General features: G+C 41.5%; 1 protein-coding gene across 4 annotated transcripts in view; it reads left to right on the forward strand.

Moving 5' to 3' along the window:
• The window catches only part of SETD2 (SET domain containing 2, histone lysine methyltransferase), a 125,187-nt gene extending 104,064 nt beyond the window's left edge, over nucleotides 1–21,123 (forward strand). The window contains exons 18-22 of one of the 4 annotated variants that reach the window (XR_005374956.1): nucleotides 1,464–1,575; nucleotides 1,684–1,745; nucleotides 14,186–14,238; nucleotides 18,016–18,096; nucleotides 19,857–19,958. Coding sequence is in view for 2 of the 4 variants with exons in the window: in XM_038566631.1 (XP_038422559.1) it covers nucleotides 1,464–1,575; nucleotides 18,016–18,096; nucleotides 19,857–19,958; nucleotides 20,287–20,448 (457 nt within the window). In the remaining 2 variants the exon portion in view is untranslated. Of the gene's footprint in view, nucleotides 1–1,463; nucleotides 1,576–1,683; nucleotides 1,746–14,185; nucleotides 14,239–18,015; nucleotides 18,097–19,856; nucleotides 19,959–20,286 lie in introns of those variants that run through there. The other 3 variants (XM_038566631.1, XR_005374957.1, XM_038566630.1) reach the window with 3 other exon arrangements.
• The last annotated feature ends 904 nt before the right edge of the window (nucleotides 21,124–22,027 follow it).

The raw sequence follows: 22,027 nt of genomic DNA on the forward strand, positions 1-22,027 counted from the left end.
AGTGGCAGAGTAGAGTAGTTGTGACAGAGACCATATGGCTGACAAAGTTAAAGATACATAACTCTGATCATTTATAGAAAAAAAATCTGCCAACTCCTGCTATCTTGTATGGCTGTACAAAATTTTATTTAACCCCACCCTCATTATTGGATTTTCACTGTTTTATATATAACTCCAACCCTGGACATTCTTAGAGACACTAATCTTCCTACCTTCTTGAGTAGATTTCTAGAGGTGAAGTTGTTGGTCAAAAGAGATCGACATTTTAAACTGATAATTATTGTCAGCTTACCATTAAAAAAAATTGTACCAATGTAGACTCCCACAAAAAGTATACAATACAGTATTGCCTTCATGTAGTTTCTTCTAATCTTATAAGTTTAATAGATGAAAAGTTTTATTTTCATTTCTAATTCTTTTATGGTTGAAGTGAACTGTCTTTATTAAATTATTGGCCACTTACATCTTTTGTGAATTGCTTGTTTGGGACATCTACCCATTTTCTGCCATTATTGTTAGATCTCTTTATCAAGAGTATTGTAAATGTCTTTGTAATGTTTAAGAATTTCATATAGTCCCATATTTTCCTTTATGCTTTATCAAGTGCCTGTGATGTTGCCAACTAAAGATGGTGTGGTAGGAGAGCAGAAGACCGCAGTGGGAGGACTGGCCTGACAGGCTGCTGGTTCTCTGAGGCTTTTGACATCTTAAGTGACTTTCCCTGTAGCATTCCCTGTGGCAGCTGACTTCAGACTCTTGAACATGAACTTTCTTCTAGTTTTTATCTAGCTTAAAAGAGATCTAGCTTAAAAAAAAAAATCTATGCTTGTGTATTTTCAAAGCACATGCTTTGAGTTAACGTGGTAGACCCCTTCTTGCAGTCAGTTGAGAATATTTTGAGCCAAGGGGACAAGTTTTTGACCTGAAGTCTTTTCCATGCTATCCGTCATTAAAGGGGCAAAGCCGCAGACAAGAAGACTCCTAAAACAAGGAACAGTTTTTCTCACATGTCCAAGGATTATAAGGAGTGTGTTGTGATTTTTTTGTTTTGCTCCAAGTACATGCTAGGTACAGTCACTATTGATCTGTTCATCTGCAGAGGGGAGGCAGAGGCAAGGCAGAGGCAAGCACTGACTCCATGTACTTTTTAGATTTTGCTGAATCCTCTTTCCAGAATATTAAGAACCAGGTGAGAAATAGGATGTTTGGTTTTATTGCTCTCTTCAACACCCAGTAGACATTGCCACCTCATTGGCTAGAGAAGTACAGTGGGCAAAATGATTTATGTCTTTGGGATAGAATCATGCTGCTGGAAAGATAGCAAAAGAATTTTTTTATGAAGCTGACTTATCCTATGTCTCCTTATGTAAGCTGTATTTTATGTGTATCTGAGCAGAGATACCTGTGCCAGAGTTCTCTGTTTTCTGGCCATGACTGTGTGGCTCTTCTTAACCTTCTTCTAGGCAGACTCAGTGGGATCCTCCTACTTGGGAAAGCCCAGGAGATGATGCCAGCCTTGAGCATGAAGCTGAGATGGACCTGGGAACCCCAACATATGATGAAAATCCCATGAAGGTGAGTGTGGCTTACACGTATTTCCTGATCATTTGGGACTCTGTGCTCTGTCATTTTCCTGGGCCAGTAGCCATGTAGTCTTGTGATTCTCTTTTTCTTATTGTCTAGAGAATTAACACATGTAATAAATGCTGGAGAGGGCTGAGACATCCAAACAATACAGAAGTATGGTATGTAGGAGCAAAAAATAAAAGCCCTTTCTTTCTTTTCAGCTGCTCTCCTGTCATCTTCCCTCTGTGGAGATAAATACTGTTAACTAATGCAGGAGTTCTCAACCGGAAGCAGTTTTGCTCCCCAGAGGATATTTGATAATATTTGAGACATTTTTGGTTGTTAACAACTTAGGGGATGCTATGGGCTTCTAGTAGGTAGAGGCCAGGGAAGTCATGAAATATCTTACAGTTCACAGAACAGTCCCCCACAACAAAGAACTGGCCCAAAATGTCAGTAGTGCCAAGGCTGTGAAACCTTTCTTTGGCATACATTCTTCGAGGCCTTTCTGGAAAACGCACAAAGTGTTGTGTTTTTGTTTGTTTGTTTGTTTTTTCATTTTAATGAAATGGTATTATTCATACAATCATGGTATTTATTCTCCATTATAACGTCCTTTAATGTATCTCAGCTCTTTGGGCACTTGGCTGGCTCAGTCAGTGGAGCATGCAACTCTTGATCTTAGGATTGTGAATTCAAGCTCCACATTGGGCATAGAACTTACTTAAAAATAAAATCTTAAAAATACCTATCTTAGATCTTTCCTTGTAGATCTCCATTCTTCTTGATGCTCTATGTTTTCTTTTAAAATGTATTTTAGCTCATTAATGATATCTTACATAGATGGTGTGGTTCATTGTCCTGCCATTTTGGGATTGATGGGTCTGGAAAAAAGTAAGCTATTTACATTAAAACTTTACCAGAAGGGCAGCCCCGGTGGCCCAGCGGTTTGACGCCATCCTCGGCCCCGCGTTGTGATGCTGGAGACCCGGGATCGGGTCCCGCATTGGGCTCCCTTTGTGGAGGCTGCTTCTCTCCCTCTCGCTCTGCCTGTGTCTCTGCCTCTCTTTCTCTCTCTCTCTGTCATGAATGAATAAATAAAAATCTTAAAAAAACAAAAAAACCTTACCAGGAGTGTTCCACCCCACATACACACTTTTTTTTTTTTTTTTTTTTAAGAGTTGGAACAGGGACGCCTGAGTCGCTCAGTGGTTGAGCATCTATCTTCAGCCCAGGGCATGATCCTGGAGTCTCAGGATCGAGTCCCACATCGGGCTCCCTGCATGAAGCCTGCTTCTCTCTCTATGTCTTTGCCCCCCCCCCCCTATCTATGTATCTATCTCTCATTAATAAATAAATAAAATCTTTTAAAAAAAAAGAGTTGGGACAGAAACATTTTACTATGGAGATACTATTTTAGAACAGAGAAGGCAAAAAGCCTATTCTCTCTCTCTGACAAGACAGTAATTAGGATTAGAGATCAAGTAAATACTCAGTGACTGAATTATAATCATTTTTGTTGCTATTTGTAATAGGACTTGCTATCTCCTAGGGTGAGGTGTCTTGAGTGAAATAAAAGACCATATTTCTATGTCCTAAGATCTGAATAGTTTGGTTTTTTTTTTTTTTTTCTTAAACAGGAAAAGTCATTTTACTAGTTAAGTCATTGCAGAGGTAAGGAGAGGGAAGAGGGCAGAAAGGAAGGAACTGGAGTGAGAGAATTAAAGTAGAAACAACATACCTTTTTTCATGTTTTATTCACTTTGGGAGAAACGTTTTTCTTCTTTCACCATATATTTGGCATTTGCCAAAAAGTATGCACTTAAGTTAAAATCCATATGGAGCTTGCTAAATTTCAAGTGAATAATTTGAGTTACTTAACCACATCACTGTAGCTATGATATTGTCACATTTTCTTGAATCTTAAGTGTAAGAATGTGCCCAGGATTGTTAGGCAACTGCCATTTAAAATATCCAGAAGCTTACAAACACACAAAAAACCACAGTAACTCCCTCTTCCCAGACTTCTGTATCTATGTTGGTTATATCTTTTGAAAAATAAACAGAAGGTTTGAGAAGAGATCTCTGGTGCAGGAATATAGGTAAGCTCTGAGACCCAAGTTTATCAAGCATATCAAGAGATCTTACCATCTCACATTAACCATTAATCATGATTCAGTCTTTTGGTCTGTAGAATACTGTTTAATTGACTGTAGGAGAAGTATAATCTTGAAAGCTCACATTACTCAAAATGAAGTATACATATTACTCTAGATGAGTATATTTATCAGGTTGTATCTGATAACATACAGAGAAAGTAAGTAACATGTTCTAGTCAAGGCTGTGGGTTCTCAACTCCTGCCCTAGATTAGTTACACTAAATACATATACTGAATTCCAGAAAAGCTACAGTGCCCTAAATTCACATGATATTCACAATGACAACAGTAGGAAAATATGTGGGTGTATAATTAGGTTGTAGTGGAAAACTATTCTAATTTATAATCTATTTTTTTAATTTTTAATTTTTTTAAATTAATTTTATTTATTTATTCATGAGACACAGAGAGAGAGAGAGAGAGAGAGAATGAGGCAGAGATAGGCAGAGGGGGAAGCAGGCTCCACGCAGGGAGCCTGACGTGGGACTCGATCCCGGGTGTTTGGGATCAGGCCCTGGGCTGAAGGCAGCGGTAAACTGCTGAGCTACCTGGGCTGCCCCTAATTTATAATCTAAACAATACTGGAGTATCAGTTCAAAATTAGGACTAGAATTAATACTAATTGTTCTTAATGGAAGGCAAAGTAAACAGTCTGTTAATTTGGTTGATCAGATTTAAAAGTTGGTAGAGAATAGTCCACAGGTAGACTGTGTGGGGATGCATATATCCTTTTCATGAATTCTGAACATGAAGCTCTTACTGTCTGCTTATTTTGTGAAAGCATATGTGAAATTTGAAGGGCTAAACCTCAGTCAGGAAATTGGTCAGAGTATGGTGGATATAACTTGACTATGATTAAGGAACTTCAGAAGGAAAAAAGTAGTTTTCTGTGGCTACAGAGAAGTGTTTTCTCACAGGGTCTCTACTTAGGGGTTTAAAGAACCAACTAAAAATTACAATTTTTGTTTTCATTGGGTAGTGAGATGATGAGATTACCCCAAGATGAAATTCCACTTGGGAATGACGAAGATGGTGGGATCTCTCTTGTCTAATGGAAGAGTGTTCCTTGGTGCTCTTCTAAAATGTCAGCGATAGGGATACCTGGGTGGCTTAGTTGGTTGAGCTCTGGCTCTTGATTTCAGCTCCAGTCATGATCTTGGGGTTGTGAGATTGAGCCCGAGTAAGGGCTGGGCATAGAACCCACTTAAGATTCACTCTCCCCATGCCTCCCACCGCCCGCTTTTATTTTTTAATTTATTTTTATTTATTTATTTATTTATTTTAAAGATTTTATATATTTATTCATGAGAGACAGAGAGAGAGAGAGGCAGAGACACAGGCAGAGAAGCAGGCTCCATGCAGGGAGCCCGACACGGGACTCGATCCCAGGTCTCTAGGATCACACCCTGGGCCGAAGGTGGCGCTAAACCCCTGAACCACCCGGGCTGCCTGCTGCCCGCTTTTAAATTACATGCATACATACATCCAGCGATGAGTGGGAAGATTTTCTGTTTTCAAATAACTGTACTACACACTCATTTAGCATTATTTAAAAAGCTAGCTTAAATTTAACACCAATGTAAGAGACCACAAAGAATTGTATGTATTTTTAATACTTTTTTTTGAAGCCTGGTAATAGGTTTCTGAAAGAATAAGATATTTTAACTATATATTGTTACTTTCTGTTTAATACATGAGCATGTATTACGTCCCTCAAGGTCTGCTTCATTTGTTGTGGAAGGACGGACAGGAAAGTTCAAAAATAAGCACATTTGCGTTTATACCAGGGAGGTATTTGACTAAAGGACTATAATGTATATTTATAAGAGTACTAGAATTTTCTCCAATCCACATAGTGTAGCATTCTCTAGCATTTCTTAAAGGCTAGCCTCCTGACATTTGTTTCAATTATATCATTAAATTATTCCAGGAATGTTAAGCAACAGACAACAAGGAGTCTATTCAGGGGTCTGCAAAAGCAAATATAAATCCAGTGCTTAACTCAAAAATAACTCTCCCATGTCACTATGCTCCTCTATGTAGGGAGAAGGGGTTGTTGCATGTGTAAAGATGAGAAGGAGTTGGGAAGTTATAAAGAGGGAAACTCTTATTTGCCTGAGAGGGGTTACAGAATGAGACTTCTAATGGAGATTCAAAGATGTCATCTTTCAGAGAAAATAGGAGAAGCTTTTCCATTCTTCTTCTTTGCCATAATACATAGCTCTATCTTGGAATTCAAATTATAATGATGAGAATGCACAGAGTATAATAAGGCTGCCAAATGTAGTTCTTACTGTGAATAAATAGTGATAGGTTAGAGGTGTCTTCTCTCCCACATGGAATCAGAATCAAACCAAAATAGGGCTTTTACAACTTCAGTTCCTTGAGTGCATTTGACTGTAAAGTAGTTGTATCATTTCTACTTGAGCAGAAAATAAAAATCAATTTGGGGAGGTTTTACACCTAATGTTCAATTTTATGAAAATGACACCGTTACCAGCTTGAAACATTCTAGCTATGTAATTCAGAAGGAGAGGAAAACAGAACTTTCTATGGCCATTTGTTTTTGTCAAAATTTTTTCTACCTTATTCTTGCACATAAAATACTTTGTGGCATATTTAATATCACATCTTTGTATTTGCAAATGCTCTTTCAGCTGTAAATAACAAAAATGAAACTCAAACCAGCGTAAACATAAAAAGAGACATGTTGGCCTGTATAACTTGGGAGTCAAAGATTACAGTCTTTGATTCTGCTTCTGTGTGTAAACATGGCAAGCATCAAATCTGGAAATTCTTTTAAGGAGAACAGCTCGGTAATTATTGGGAGTCCTATATAAAGCACCGTGTGCTGTGGGTGAGGGTAAGGGGATGATAGTGATGCGATCTGAGACCCCAATGCTCCAGTAGCTTACCTACATGGGGTTATCACAGTGACTCCTGTGTTAACGGTCCTTGATTTTCAGTCAATGATTCACAGATAGATTAGTTTCTAGATAGTCGGGAGCTGAGTCACCCTCAGCTCTTATGAAATAAGATTTTAATGATCTTTGAGTGTGAATAGTAAGCAAGATTTTGGCATTGTTTTGGTCAGTTATCATAGAAGGTAGAAGAGAGTACTTGTAAAGTCCATGCAAGTGGTGTGGACTGGTGGAAGCTGGGGAGAAGGCTAACGAGCACCTGCAGCAGAATAGCTACCTCCACACAGGAAACCCTGTGTTGGCAGTGATGGGGTGAACTGCCTGACTTTAGGAACGTTGGCATTACTTGGTGAAGGGTACTTTTGGTAACGTAGGAGAGCTGTTCTTTAGAGATTTTCAAAATCTACTCACAGAGAAAAAGTAACTGTATATGACATTTTCACAGGTTAAACATTTAAGGTTTTGTACAGATTTTGGTTTTAGGTTCTTTATCAAGAACAAAAGAAAGAGGTTTATTCAGCCTACCTATGCCATAGAGGTACTGAATGAAATATTAATTGAATGAATCTGTCAGGAAAGTAGCTGAGGACTTCCTTGATTTCTACAGTGTTTATGTCTCAAGGCTTCTGTCACAACCCTAAAATTCGTAATGGAGCTACAACAAGAGGAATTTGTAAGCACCACTACAAAGCAATTCAGACTTTTATGGATGGTTTTATAACATACCTTTTCATTACCCATGACTCTGACAGTCTCTGCCTTTTAATTGGTATGTTTAATCTGTGGACATTTAGTAAATGTGTCAATAAGATTGGGCTTAAGGTCTATACCCTTACTATTTTCTCCTTTTCATCTATCTTCTGTGGGGATTTTCCTGCTTTCTTTTGGATTAATTTATATTTTTCCCTAAAGTATTTCATTGGCTTTTCTATTGGCTTATTAGCCATTCCTCTTTGTTTTTAGTAGTTGCTCTAAGGAGTGGTTATCCGAGTGTAGTGTGGGGACCTTAGGGATTTTAAGACTGTTTCAAGGGAGCCATGAGGTCAAAACTTTTTTCATAGTAATACTAAAATATCATACGCTTTTGCCACTCTCATCCATTCACAAGTACACTGGAATTTTCCAAAGGATACAATGGCATGATTGAATGAAGGAGGAAATAAGAATCCAGCTGTCTTCTGTTAAGCCTGACATTAAAGAGATTTCCAAAATGTAAAACTATGCCACTCTTACTAATTTCTTCAGTTTTGGAAAAGAAAGTTATCTTTTCACAAAAAAAATTATATTCACATGATGAGTTTGTTAATAATTTTAAAATAAATTAATATTTTTCCCTGTTTAATTTCTAATATAAATTTGGATAGATAGAACCCATATGAACAAAAGCTCTCTGGGGTCCTCAGTATATGGAAAGCAAAAGGGAATATCGAGACCTAAAAGTTTGAGAACTACTGCTCTATAGTTTGCTACAATATGAATATTTATCTTGTTATAGTCTTCTGTTGTATCAAATACTATTTTATTGATAATAGTAGGAACCTACTTACATTTTGTCCGCTCTTGTCCATTGTGCTGCCATACTTTTTTTTTATTCTTTCATACCCCAGAATTCAGTTTTTTTTTTAAACAGTTTGTTATAAGTTAATGAAATTTTTTTAAACTTGGAAGCAGAATCTTATATTTACTCGCATATTTACCATTTCTTGTATTCTTTATTCTTTGATGTAGATTTGAGCTTTTTTCTGAATTCATTTTCCTTTAGACTGAAGAATTTCCGTAACATTTTTAGTTATTTAGGTCTAATGGTGATGAATTCTCTCAATTTTTGTTTGTCTGAAAAAAGGTCCTTGTCTTTTTCCTCTTTTCTTTTTTTTACTAGACTATTTTTAAAAGCAATTTTAGGTTCATGTCAAAATTGAGCAGAAAGTGCAGAGGTTCCATATGCCCCTCTGTCACCACACATGCATAGCTTACCCCCACTGTCAACCACCTGCCAGAGCAGTCCAGTGAACCTACACTGACTTCTCATTATTACTCAAGTCTATAGTTTGCATTAGGATTCTTGATGTTGTATACTCTGTGGGTTTAACAAATGTGTAATGGTATGTAGCCACCATTATAGTATCAGACAGAGTAGTTTCACTGCCATAAATATCCTCTGTGCTCCCCGTTTGTCCCTCCCTTCTTTTCTACCTCCCTCATCCCTATCCCTGACAACCACTGATCTTTTTACTGTCTCTGTAGTTTTGCTTTTTACAGAATGTCATGTAGTTGGATTCATGTAGTATTTGTCCTTTTCAGATTGACGTCGTTCACTTAGCATTCTGCATTTAAGGTACCTTCATACCTTTTCGTGACTTGCTAGCTCATTTCTTTTTAGCACTGAATAATATTCCATTGTTTGGATCGATCACAGTTTATATATTTGTCCTCTAGCTACTAAAGGACATCTTGGTTGCTTCCAAGTTTGTGCAAGTTCTTTACGGGCATAAATTTTCCATTCAGAGTATGTTTTGTTTTGCAAGAAACTGCCAGACTCCTAACTTTATTTTTTTTATTTTTATTTTTTTTTAAGATTTTATTTATTTATTCATGAGAGAGAGAAAGAGAGGGAGGGAGGGAGACACACACACATAGGCAGAGTGAGAAGCAGGCTCCATGCAGGGAGCCCGATGCGGGACTCAATCCCAGGACTCCAGTATCAGGCCCGGGCTGAAGGTGGCGCTAAACTGCTGAGCCACCTAACTTTATTTTTGAGGGATATTTTCACTGGATAGAGAATTCTAAATTGATATTTTATTTCCCCCTTTCACCACTTTAAAGGGTGTTATTCCATTTTTTCCTTACTTAAAATTGTTTCTAATAAGACTATACTTATCTTTGTTCCCCTAAATATGTCTTTCTTCCTTTCTCTCTGCATGGAGAGAAATCTTAATCTTCTCCTTATAATTGGTTTTGAAGAATTTGTTTGTGATATACCTTGATGTTCTCTTGTGTTCAACTTCTGTGGTTTTTTGAGCTTTTTGGATCTATGGATTGGTATTTTTCATTAAATATGGAAATAGATTATTTTATGTCAGTTACGTTTTTTCAGCTCTGAAGTTTCAGTTGGCTATTTTTTTTAACTTTATTTATTGTTTTTAAGTTTTTATTTATTTATGATAGTCACACAGAGAGAGAAAGAGAGGCAGAGACATAGGCAGAGGGAGAAGCAGGCTCCATGCACCGGGAGCCCGACGTGGGATTTGATCCTGGGTCTCCAGGATCACGCCCTAGGCCAAAGGCAGGCGCTAAACCGCTGCGCCACCCAGGGATCCCCAGTTGGCTATTTTTAATACTACTGATTTCTTTGCTATTTATGTATTCCTTTATATCTTTGTTTTTTTTTGTTTTTTTTTTTAAATATTTTTTTCTTTATTTATTTATGATAGTCACACAGAGAGAGAGAGAGAGAGAGAGAGGTAGAGACATAGGCAGAGGGAGAAGCAGGCTCCATGCACCGGGAGCCCGATGTGGGATTCGATCCCGGGTCTCCAGGATCGCGCCCTGGGCCAAAGGCAGGCGCCAAACCGCTGCGCCACCCAGGGATCCCTCCTTTATATCTTTGAATGTTTATAATGTGCAGCTTCACTTTCATTTCTGGTCATGTTTCTAGTGATTAATTTTTCTTGTGGTTATCAGATTAAAATTTTCCTGCTTCATGTGCATCCATTAATTGTCATTTGAACATTAGACATTGTGATTGTTATGCCATTGAGTTTCAGAGTTTTATTTTCCATTAAAGACTGATAAGTTTTGTTCTGGCAGCCAGTTAATCTATGGATGTTTGATTCTTTAGAAATTTCTTCTTAATCTTTGTTAGGTTGGTTCCAGAGTAGTCTTTTCTCTTGGAACAACTACTACTACCTAGTCTTCCTGGGATTTCCACTGAATGCCTTGGGTTAATGCCAAGGTCTCTTCACTCCAACTTGTAGAAACTTGAATGTTTCCCAGCCTTCTGTGAGCTCTGGAAATTGTTAGTTTATAGCTCATCTCAGACACTTTGAACTCCAGTCTTATCTCTTTAGCTCACTGATACCAGCATGCTATGTTCTACTTAGGTTTTCCTCCCTACTCTGGGTTTTGGCACACAAAGAGAGCCAGGATACTCAGGGCATACCACCTTTTTTTCCCCTTGTTTCTGGGATTGTAATCCAGTGCTGCTTAATGTCCTATGGCAACTGTTGTTTCATGTATTTTGTCTAGTGTTTTGGTTGTTTACAGTGAGAGAGATAGCTTGTTAACAGTTAACTTGTCATGGCAAAAAGCACAAGTCTATGGAAGGGCTTTGAAAAAACAAAACAGGGGTGCCTGGGTGTCTCAGTGGTTGAGCGTCTGCCTTTGGCTCAGCTCGTGATCCCAGGGTCCTGGGATTGAGTCCTGCATCAGGCTCCCCTCAGGGAGCTTGCTTCTCCCTCTGCTTATGTCTCTGCCTCTCTCGGTTGTCTTTCATGAATAAATAAATAAAATCTTAAAAAAAAAAAAAAAAAAGAAAAAACAAAAGAACTTTATTGAGTATAACATACCTACCATAAAATCTGTAGTTCTTTTATGTTTACAATTTAATGGCTTTTAAAAAAATATTTATTCATGAGAGACAGACACCAGAGAGAGAGGCAGAGGGAGAAGCAGGCTCTTTGCAGGGAGCCCGATGCGGGACTTGATCCTGGATCCCAGGATCATGTCCTTAGCCGAAGGCAGATGCTCAACTGCTGAGCCACCCAGGTATCCTCAATTCAATGGCTTTTTAATAAATTTACCAAGTTATGCAACCATAACTATAATCTGCTCTTAGAACATTTTTATGCCCTTCAATAAGATTTTTCATACCCTTTTACACTTAATCCCCATACCTATCCCAGCCCAACCACAAATCTGTTTCATTCTTGATAGATTTGCCTTTTCTGGACATTTTCATATAAGTGGAATTATATAACATATGGTCTTTTGTGACTGGCTTCTTTCATAAGGTAATGTTTTCAGAGTTCACCATTGTTATAGCATATATCCTTGTTATAGACTCCTTGTTTGTTTGCTTTTTTTTTAAGATTTTATTTTATTTATTCATGAGAGACAGAGAGAGAGAGAGAGGCAGAGACACAGGCAGAGGAAGAAGCAGGCTCCATGCAGGGAGCCCAGTGTGGGACTCGATCCCGGGTCTCCAGGATCACGCCCTGGGCCAAAGGCAGGCACCAAACTGCTGAGCCACCCAGGGATACCCTATAATCCTTGTTATAGCATATATTCAAATTTCATTTTTATGGCCGAATAATACTCCCTTGAATAAATGTCACCATATTTTGTTTCTCCATTTACCAGCACCAGTTAATGGACATTTGGGTTGTTTCCACTCATTGGCTGTTATGTATAAGGGTATATGGACATTTGTGTTGTGAGTCTTTGGACATGCATTTTCAGTTCTCTTGGGTGAATATTTAGGAATGAATTGCTGGATGATGGGACTAATTTATGTTTGACTTTTAAGAAACTGCCAAATGATTTTCTGAAGTAGCTATATGAGGGGTGCCTGGGTGGCTTAGTCAGTTAAGCATCTGCCTTTGGCTTGGATCATGGTCTCAGGGTCCTGGGATTGTGCCAGGCTCCCTGCTCAGTGGGGAGTCTACTCGTTCTTCTCCCTCTGCTCCTCCTCACCCTACTTGTGCTCTCTCTCACTTGTTCACTCTCTCTCAAATAAATAAATAAAATACTAAAAATAAGTAGCTATATCATTGTACATTTCTACTCCAGCAGTGTATGAAGGTTCTGTAGGAGTTTTTGTAGAAACAGGTATTCAAGGGGAAAGGCTGCTAAGTATCATGTGCTTCCAGCAAAAAAAACTCTGGACATTCACTCTGTATTTAGCTTCTTAGCCTTTTATCTCTGATTGTCAGCTTTACCTTTTCTTATATTTCTATGAGAAAATCCAAACAAAAGGCATCTATTCTGTTATTAACCCTTTGATCTGGATATAACCAATGAAAGAAGAAATGAGTTTTGATTTTCCAGCCAAACTTGCCCTGAAGCACAAGTCAAAGGCTTGAGATGTCAGTCTTTGGATCCATTTCCAGAACATAGTCTCTAATATCAATATCTACTCTTACTTGGATAGCGAGGGACTTACTTGGGTCCAGCCTTCCTAACCGGTTTTTATGACTGTACTCATCTCATTAGCATCTCAAAAGGCAGGAGAAGGATGCTGGGGAGTATGTTTTTATTCCTTCTATCCAACTGTTTTTCATCTTTAGGCTTTCATGTAAGTTTTAATCCCCTTGGGAGTACAGATTGTACCATTGATTTATAGGCCTTGTGTGAGGTATTAGGGATAGAAAAAGAAATAAAACTGAATACAGTCTTCATGAAGTTCATTCTAAGTAAAGAGCCACATCAGGGCTCCTAGGTGACTCGGTTAAGCGTCCAACTCTTGATTTCAGCTCAGGTCATGATCTTAGGGTTGTAAGATGGAGCCCCGAGTCAGACTCTATGCTGGGTGAGGAGCCTGCTTAAGATTCTCTCTCTCTAAAAAAGGAAAGAGAGGGAGAGAGAAAGAAAGAAAGAGTGAGCCCCATCTATAAATCAAGAACCCAGTGGGATAATTGCTATATTAGAAGTATGTACAAAATGCTATGGGAGCCCAGTGATTAATGGTCTGAGAAGATGTGCTATGTCACAGAAGACATGATTTTACCTATAGCCAAGGTGGGCAGGAAAGAACATTCTAAGTAGATAAAACAGTTTTGGCAAAGGTGTAAAGTCAGGATAAGACAGAATGTATATAGGAAATAATATAATTTGGTACAGTGAGAGTTTGGTGCATATGGGGTAGTGAACAAGACAAAAAAATGGAAATGTAGGTCATATTTAAACTGTCTAAGATCTTGGTGTCCTACTAATGTGATTATTGTATGAAAGGTACTTGGGAGCCAGTGAGTGCTTTTAAAGTAAAGGAATCAGATGTGTTTACCTTAAGCAAAACAGGGTTATGTGAAAAAAATGAGATTGGTAGCAGGGAGATAAGGTTGGAGAGAATTATAACAGTTTAGGCAAAGTGAGAAACTAAGAGTGGAGATGTTAGGGACTCCTGCAAAGACATTTGAGAGGCATCATCATCAGGGCTTCACAAACAAGTATGTGTGGAAGAGGCAGGGATGACCCACCATCCTCATTTGTAGTTTGGGGAGATAAGATCCCATTATTCAGTCTAGGGGTTGAAGGAAAGATCAGGAGGAGGTTTGGAAATATATTCAGTATGGAATTTGAGCTCCTTTACAGGATTCAGGGTAGGAATGACTGGTAGGCAGTTAAATCTAGATTTGAGCCATCATTAAATTAGTGGGTTTTTTATTTGAAACATTAGGGGGATATGGTACCTGCACGGGGAAGGTGTGTAATGGGCAGAGAATTCTTTGAAGAGTGCTATGTGGTGCTGGATGGGTGGTTTTGAAAGTTTTTGATGCTGAGACTAAGCATCTGTGAGAGCCCTCCTTCTCTGTTTTCCTCCAGTGTTGTTCCCTCCTCTTGGTCATCTTGTGCTCTCTTCCATCATCCGTCATGTGGTGAGTGTAAAGTCAAGCCTTCCCTTTGAGGATCCCAGACGTGAATCATTCCTGACTGCTTACGTGATCGAAAGGCAGCAGTTTTTACTACTGGTTTTTGGCTTTTAATTAACATTCAGACACAAGTGTAGTAGATGTCCTAAGTGTAACTATGTTGTGTTAAAATAGTGGTTGTAAAGTGTTTGTTGTATTGAGGGAATTGGAGGAGGATGGGATCCGAGGCCAAGAGTCTTTTCAATTGATGGTGCCATCTTTGGCATTGGGGTAATTTGCAAAAGAATTCCATGTGAAATCACTTCCCAGCAATGGAGGAGAGAACCAGGAAATCAGATTTGAGAGAGTATTGTCAGAAAACAGAGCCCAGATCTCTGCAGAGCAGATGGTGAAGTTGCCCACTAAGCATGGCCTGATGGATAGAGGGGGGACCAGAGAGAAACTTCCAGGGCTGCACTACACTCTAGGCCAGATGGGAAGAGGAGGAGGCCTTCTGGTTCTTAGCAGTATCTTTAGGACCTCAGTTCCGGGTTTATCAGCCCTGGGAAATAGAGCCTGTGTGTAATCTAGTCAGGCTTTTGAAACACTATTTCTAGAAATCGCCATGAGATCTTTTTGTTCCTGTCCAGTCCTTCCTTCCCCAATCCCCACCTTTTTTTTTTCTTGACAGAATAAAGTGTGGTGCCTTATTTAGAACCCAAACACTGAAATATTTTTGCTCTTTCTGCTACCAAAGGGTCACAACTCCAAAACAGAATATACTGAGCTTTTATTTTCAAGGCTCCTTCTCACTTAACCTTTTAATTGTGATGTATAAGTCTTGTGCATTGCAGAATTTAAGTTGAATTGTGTAGTTTCTGATAAGCTCAAATTCTGCTTCTGGATTCATGCTGCCCTGAAAGATAAAGTTCCTCCTTGAATAATATTTTACATCTCCTGTTCCAAAGGGTATTTAATTAAATTCAGGGAGAAGCATTAGGCTGGTATATTCTGCTCTCTTTGTCAGGACTCCTTTCAGCCAGCCTGTGCTCCTGAGTCCCAGGGCACATGGGCTTTGTGCTTTGGTTATTTCTGCCTATATTATAAAGGATTGAGCTTGCATGTGTTTTGTTACACACCCAGTGTGTGGTTACCAGAGCCATCCAATAAGCTTAAAGTCATTCCTTTGCTAAGCCAAAAAAACTTGAAACCTCACCTTGGATAATGTGAAGGTACTGAGGCCTTCCTATTATATTTATATCTGATCATATTCTAACCAGACTCCCTGGAATCCAGACATGCCCCAAATGAAGGCTGACAGCAGGATGATCTGCTAAAGGCAGTAAGCTCTGGCTATATACTAAGTCCTCTCCCCACATTTCATTGTGTGCTCTCATCCGGCCACTGTTCACATAGGTTCCCACCAGGATTCTCCATTGGCTGATGCTGCCCCAGGAAAAGGCAACCTGATGATTGCTGAGGCCCTAGGAAAACATTGCTTTCTCACCTAGCAGAGTGCTTTCCACCTCTCTGATGGTTCCTAGTGGTCTCAGTGAGACCACTTACAGGACAGGTAGATATTCTCTACCCCATGAAATAGCTTAATTTTTCAGGACCCTTGGTCCAGGCTAATGATCTTTTGTGGTGCTAAAGGATTTTTAATTGGTAGTCAGCATTTGAGAAGGTTAACCCTGGTTTTAAAACCTTACCTATTGTAGAGATGCTAACATTTTAAATGGGAGTTTTCTGGAATCAGGGAAGTTTTTCATATCCGTGTCCATCAAGTGCTGTCCTCAGCTCTGACTCTGGCTCCAGGTATTGTTTGGCATTGGACCTGAGTAAGCGTTAACCAGTTTATGAAATCATTTGTTATGCCATTTGTGGACCACAGAGCAAGAGAGGTACATGAATTTTAGTGCTCTCTAGAGTGCTTCATTTTGGTTTATGATTTCCATGATGTAAGTCTAGGCACCCTTCATTTTAACATTTCCTTTCTCAATCCCAATTGCTCAGCACTCAAAAGGACTGTGAAAGCTCCTAGACAGACCTCAGTGGACTGTGCTCTGTAACTGTGTTTTTAAAGCCCTCCCAACCTCACCAAGTCAGAGATTAAATTAGAAAGCAATTAAATATGCACTAGATTTATTTAGCTTTCTGAACACATACCCCATTCAGAGGGAAGCAGAACATTCCTCTTTACACAGTGCCCTCACTGAGAGCCTGGCCTCTTCTGCAGGATCAGGAGCCTTGAGATGGTTGTCATACCTCACGGGGCTTTTTGTAGCTGTTGCTGTTGATTTCTGAGTTCTCTGAGAGAACAGCTGAGGGTGTGTTGCAGTCTCCCTGGCTTATTCAGACCGTCCTTGGTCCCTTGCTGCCTGAGGTCTTGTTGTGAAGCATAGCCACACACTCTACTGCTGGAAAAATAACCGCAAGATCCCAAAGCAAAACATCAGAAAATTGAGTTTCTGTGTGCTTTTTGGTCTTGTTTCCTGAGAACAGGTTGACTATATTCTTTCTATTCTGCCCTCCCTCTCCTGCTCCCACAGCAGCAGAAGTAGAAAAATGGAAAATATGTAAAGCTTTTATAACAAATCAGAGAAAGCAGATTTGTAGCAGCCCAAAGCCAAGGGAGTGCCACCTTTCTTTGGAGCCAGTCCAGAGCAAAGGGAGTTGAACAGCTCCTTCATCACCAGCGCCTTCAGACTGTTTATGGAAATGGAGGAATCAGCACTGGGGGATGGGTTGGGAACAGAAAAATTCTCTGCTCTCAGCGGCTAGCAAAAATATGAAGTATCTGTAATAACAACTGCAGTTTCTACGTCCATCTGAACTCTTTCAGAAGAGAATGCTTATAAATCTTTTCTGTGGAAAAGCAGGTTTACTCCTGAGGGGCTTGATGGTTGGGGGTGGACAAAGGTCTGGGGAAATGGCCTTGGGCAGGTGCTCTGAATGCCAGGGCTGCGAGCCCCTTACCTCTCGGCAGTGTCTGGCTAGGGGGAACTTGGCAGCTTCCCCTCTAGCACAGCTGGAAGGGAGTATTTTTAGGTTTGTCATCATCTTACCAGCTTGGGACAGAATATCTTCTGTGTCTTAGCATCTACTCATCTGCTCACTGACTTGGATGACCCTCGTCTCCTTCCCCCTATACTGCGACATGTCTTTAGTCTTTACATTCCTGAGCTGGAGATACCAACCTCCAAGGAGCCTCTCCTGTATATTGAGACAGTTTTGTACAGTCCAGACAGTTCTGCCTTTAGAGAAAAGATGATGAGTTCACAAGGGGAGTAGAGGGGCCTGGATAAGGACCGTGGTGTGGTCTGACCTTCCAGTTTTGTGGTGAAAGGTCTAGAGAACAGAGCATTTTGCCTTTGTCTTGGAATCCTAGAATGTCAGAGTCAGGAGAGGTGGAGCTCACTGAGCCCAGGCCTCACTTGGCAGTGTGGGTACTAAAGCTCCGAACAGGGACCTCAGTGGTCCATCACACAGCATGTTCCTCTGCAGAGGTGACTCTGAAACAACTGGAAATGTTTAGTACATCAAGGATGTAACTTTAACTTAAGCAGAGAACTTGGTTTACAGGAAGGAGGTGACAGGATTGAAACATGAGGTGAGACTGGTAACAGCAGCCAGCTGAATCTAAGCCATGCGCACTTAGGATTGGCTTACTCTAATCCTAATGGATCCTAAATATTAGGAGTCAGGTGTCCCATCTGGGGGAAAGAAAGGAAGGTTTTGGAAGAGCAGGGCATCACTGACCTGACCTCTTATGCCAGCACTGTTTGTTTTCTTTTGCATTTCTAGACCTCAAAAAAGCCTAAGACAGCAGAAGCAGACACCTCCAGTGAACTGGCTAAGAAAAGCAAAGAAGTATTCAGAAAAGAGGTAAGGTTTGGTGGGTATGGGCCCTAAGCTCTGCAGGCTCAAGCCTAAGCCCTTTCTTTTCTTGTCCTAAGTGGTAGGCTGCCCTGCCTTTGGGTGTTCCTTTGCTTCTGTGCTATGACTGTATAGTTGTCGTGTGAGGAGGACCCATTGGAATGGTCCTTTACAGGTGGGTAATAAGCACTTTCATATCCATTATCACTTCATTCCTGTAACTGCTCTTGAAGTAGGCAAGACAGAACTGTCATTCTTCTTATGTAGGTGGAGTCGCTCTTAAGGTTCAGAAGTTCTAGACAGAAGGCCTGAACTCAGGCCCCCTAGCTCAAAGTCTAGTGTTCTGTTTTGGTGATGTCTCATTCAGTGGCAGCCTCATCCTCACGGGATTGGAGAAAGTAGCTCCTCTTCATGATGCTTTAAGTGTGTTTCCAGCTGTCAGGACACTGACCTTGTCTGCCTCAGGGCATCTAGATTCTAAACTCCGGTCTTGATTCACCAACTGTTGGAAGAAACAGACCTGTAAATGAGTAATGGCAGCTGTGTGTGGAATATGCCATCTTAGGGCTGGAGGCCACTGTTCAAGGTGTCAGGCAGGGCTGTTGAGTTGGGGGTAGGAATGGGCCAGGTAGATCAGGAGGGGTATAACTTCAGGCAGTAGAATGTACAGAAGCAAAAGAAATCCTCATCCCTCCTAGGCAATTGTAAGTAGTCCATTGGCCGTACGTAGCACAAGGTATGTGAGGGATGTTGGAAGATGAGGCCAAACAGTGTTGTGTGTCTGGCAGTTACCAGGTGCCATGATAAGGACTTGAAGCTAGGTAGAAGGAATCCCCTGACTGTATTTGGGGAAGCAGATTGAAACGAGACTCTATGAAGGCCAGAGGACCATAGAAAAATTGAATAAATGCCCTTTCCAGGGCTTTAGCTTTAAATCAAGAAACTTAGTTTCTTGCTCTCCCCTTCTGAAATTACTGGTATTTAAGCTCAGCCAACCAGCAGCTGTTGGAGTGCCTGCCTATGATACTTGACCTTTGAATGTCGGGAGCTGCCTGGAGTTTCAGGGATGGGTAGACTCTGTTCAATGTCTTTTGACAAAATGGCGATTGTTGACCTCTTTGCTTCCTTTGTACCCTGGACCTTAGCACCACAGATACTTCAGAGGTTCCATGCCAGGGGAGTCTCTCTTGAAAGCCACTGGTAGAACAGGCACTACAGAGACAGTTCAGGAGGACACTGGAAGTTGTGTATCGGAAAGTGTCCTACCCTGGGGCTTCTCCCACCAGGAGAACATGCCTGCATGTGCTTCACGTTGTTGTGGGATGGATCCAATGGAGTGTGACACAGAATCTAAGTGATCTTCCATAACAAAATGCCTGTGTTTCTGGGGTTGCTGAGCCTCCTGGTAGCACTGGAATGTTCTCTCTACTCTGCCTCCAAGGCTACAGGCTCTTCATGCCAAGAAAATGAGATTTGTTAGCTGAACACAAGGGCTGCCATGAGATTCAGCAGTGAAGTCTTGCTGGTGGGTCTCCTCTTCTGCTCTAAGTCAGGCTTGCTTGTCTACCCAAGGCAGCTTTCCCCCCCCTCTCGGGGCTGACCTAAGATCCTTATCTCTCCTATCCCACTGGCCTAGTAGCATTCTTTTATCCAAACCAGCCAACCTGAGTGGCAAAAAGGGAAGGATTGGCTATCTCATTATTTCCTCAGTGCAATCCTTTGCCCTCTCCGGACTTCTGAGTAGTATGTGCTCTTTCTCCCACCTACAGATGTCCCAGTTCATCGTCCAGTGCCTGAACCCTTACCGGAAACCTGACTGCAAGGTGGGAAGAATCACCACAACAGAAGACTTCAAACACCTGGCTCGCAAGGTATCCCTCTGTTCTGAAGATGTTCTGGGCAAACCATGTACCTTTCGTCCTAGAAAGTGGGTTTTCCTTGCCACAGGCTTGGCTGGGGACCCAGGAAGAGGGGGAGGGAAGGTTAGGGAACGCAGGGCACCCTACTTGAGGGTAGGGTTGGTGGTCCTCTAACAGACTTGCAGAGCTGAGCCTCCCCTTTCTGGTGACCCCAGCACCAGCCTGCCCCAGCCTCTCTCTATTAGACCCCAGTCTTGGTGAGAAGGGCCCTGAGGCACCAGGCTGGCCTTAACCCCTGAAATCCTTTCCACTCTGGTCTCTCTTCCTGTGTCCTGGACAGCTGACGCACGGCGTTATGAATAAGGAGCTGAAGTACTGTAAGAACCCTGAGGACCTGGAGTGCAATGAGAATGTGAAACACAAAACCAAGGAGTATATTAAGAAGTACATGCAGAAGTTTGGGGCTGTGTACAAACCCAAAGAGGACACTGAATTAGAGTGACTTGTGGGGCCAGGGTGGGAGGACAGGTGAGCAGGTAGGACCGACTCGGGAGAAGAAACCCCGTGGGCCCGCTGCCCCCTTCCCTCCCCCTCTGTCAGGGCTGTGCTACTGGTGACACATCGCCCTGGGGATTTCAGACCTGCAGATTTCAACTGAAAGCCACGAAATCGAGCTCCATCTGCAACAGGCGATCCCTGGTCAGGAGCTGTTGGGGTGTGGTTGGAGGCCCGTCAGAGGCAAGGGCTTAGGGAAGGACCCCGCTAAGATCCTGGCCAGGCCTAGCCCCACTCCCAAACCTGGGTCTCCTCCTTGGCGGTGCTGTCAGCGCACAGACCCATGCGCATCCCCACCCATAACCCTTCACCCTGACGATCTGTATTATATTTTAATGTATATGTGAATATATTGAAAATAATTTGTTTTTTCCTGGTTTTGTTTGTTTTTCGTTTTGCTTTTAGCCTCTACGTGCTAGATCACAGGAAGACTTTGTAAGGACGGTTTTAAGTTCTCCTGCAAGGTTTAATTTGTTATCATGTAAATATTCCAAAGCAGGCTGCCTTGTGGTTTTGGCCAGCCTTGTGCTATGTTGATAAGATTGATTTACTGCTTAAAATCACTTTACTTTATCCAATTTTTACTGAACTTTTTATGTAAAAAATAAAATCAATTAAAGAACTTGGCATGTGTGTTCCCTAAAAGCTAGTCAAGCATGTTTGTATATAGTGGTGTCACCGGCAAGAGAAAGGAGAAATGGCGGCCACAGATGTAGGAAGTCCAGAGTTAATCCTGGAACTCGGAGTTCATCACAGGCCTTGTTCCCGAAGGTCCCACTACGACTGACACTTGTGGCCTTAGGATCTTATGCCTGTGTTCAGGGTGGAGTCAACTTGTACTACATGTATTCCAGAGCAAAAAAAGTAGCCTGAGGGCCTGGTCGGCCCTGGGCTTCTCTGTACTTTGGTTCATAGATCAGGCAGGAGAAAGGTACGTGTCTTCCCTTTTACATCTCCTGGCTGTTGGGAGAGGCGCTGACCCTCTTCCCTCCAGAACTTGAGTTCCCCAAGCTCCCTGGATTGCTCTTTTAACTTGCAGGTTAAAAGACCCCTCCCACTACGCACCCTGACACTGGGCTTGGACACTAGAGGGAGGACGCCTGTAAAGGGGTACAGTGCACAGGCTCTCATGAGAATGGACATCTTGAGCAGCCCGGGTGGCTTAGGGGTTTAGCGCTGCCTTCAGCCCAGGGCCTGATCCTGGAGACCCGGGATTGAGTCCCACGTCGGGCTCCCTACATGGAGCCTGCTTCTCCCTCTGCCTGTGTCTTTGCCTCTCTCTCTCTCTCTCTCTCTCTCATGAATAAAATAAAAATTTTAAAAAAAGAGAGAGAGAATGGACATATCCTGGAAGAGGCAGGGCTGTGGCGTGACCCTCCTCCCCACCACCCTTTGATGGACCAGTTGTCTGGGCTGTGAGGCTTTAGGCCAGTCTGGAGCCATCCTAGCAAGAGATTGGTCCCCTTTCTTTCTCACCAGGGCTAATTTGCTGCCTGCAGCAGCACCCTCAGGGAAGAAGCTGTGGC

The sequence above is a fragment of the Canis lupus genome, chromosome 20, assembly GCF_011100685.1.
Source record: "Canis lupus familiaris isolate Mischka breed German Shepherd chromosome 20, alternate assembly UU_Cfam_GSD_1.0, whole genome shotgun sequence".
NCBI lineage: Eukaryota > Metazoa > Chordata > Mammalia > Carnivora > Canidae > Canis > Canis lupus.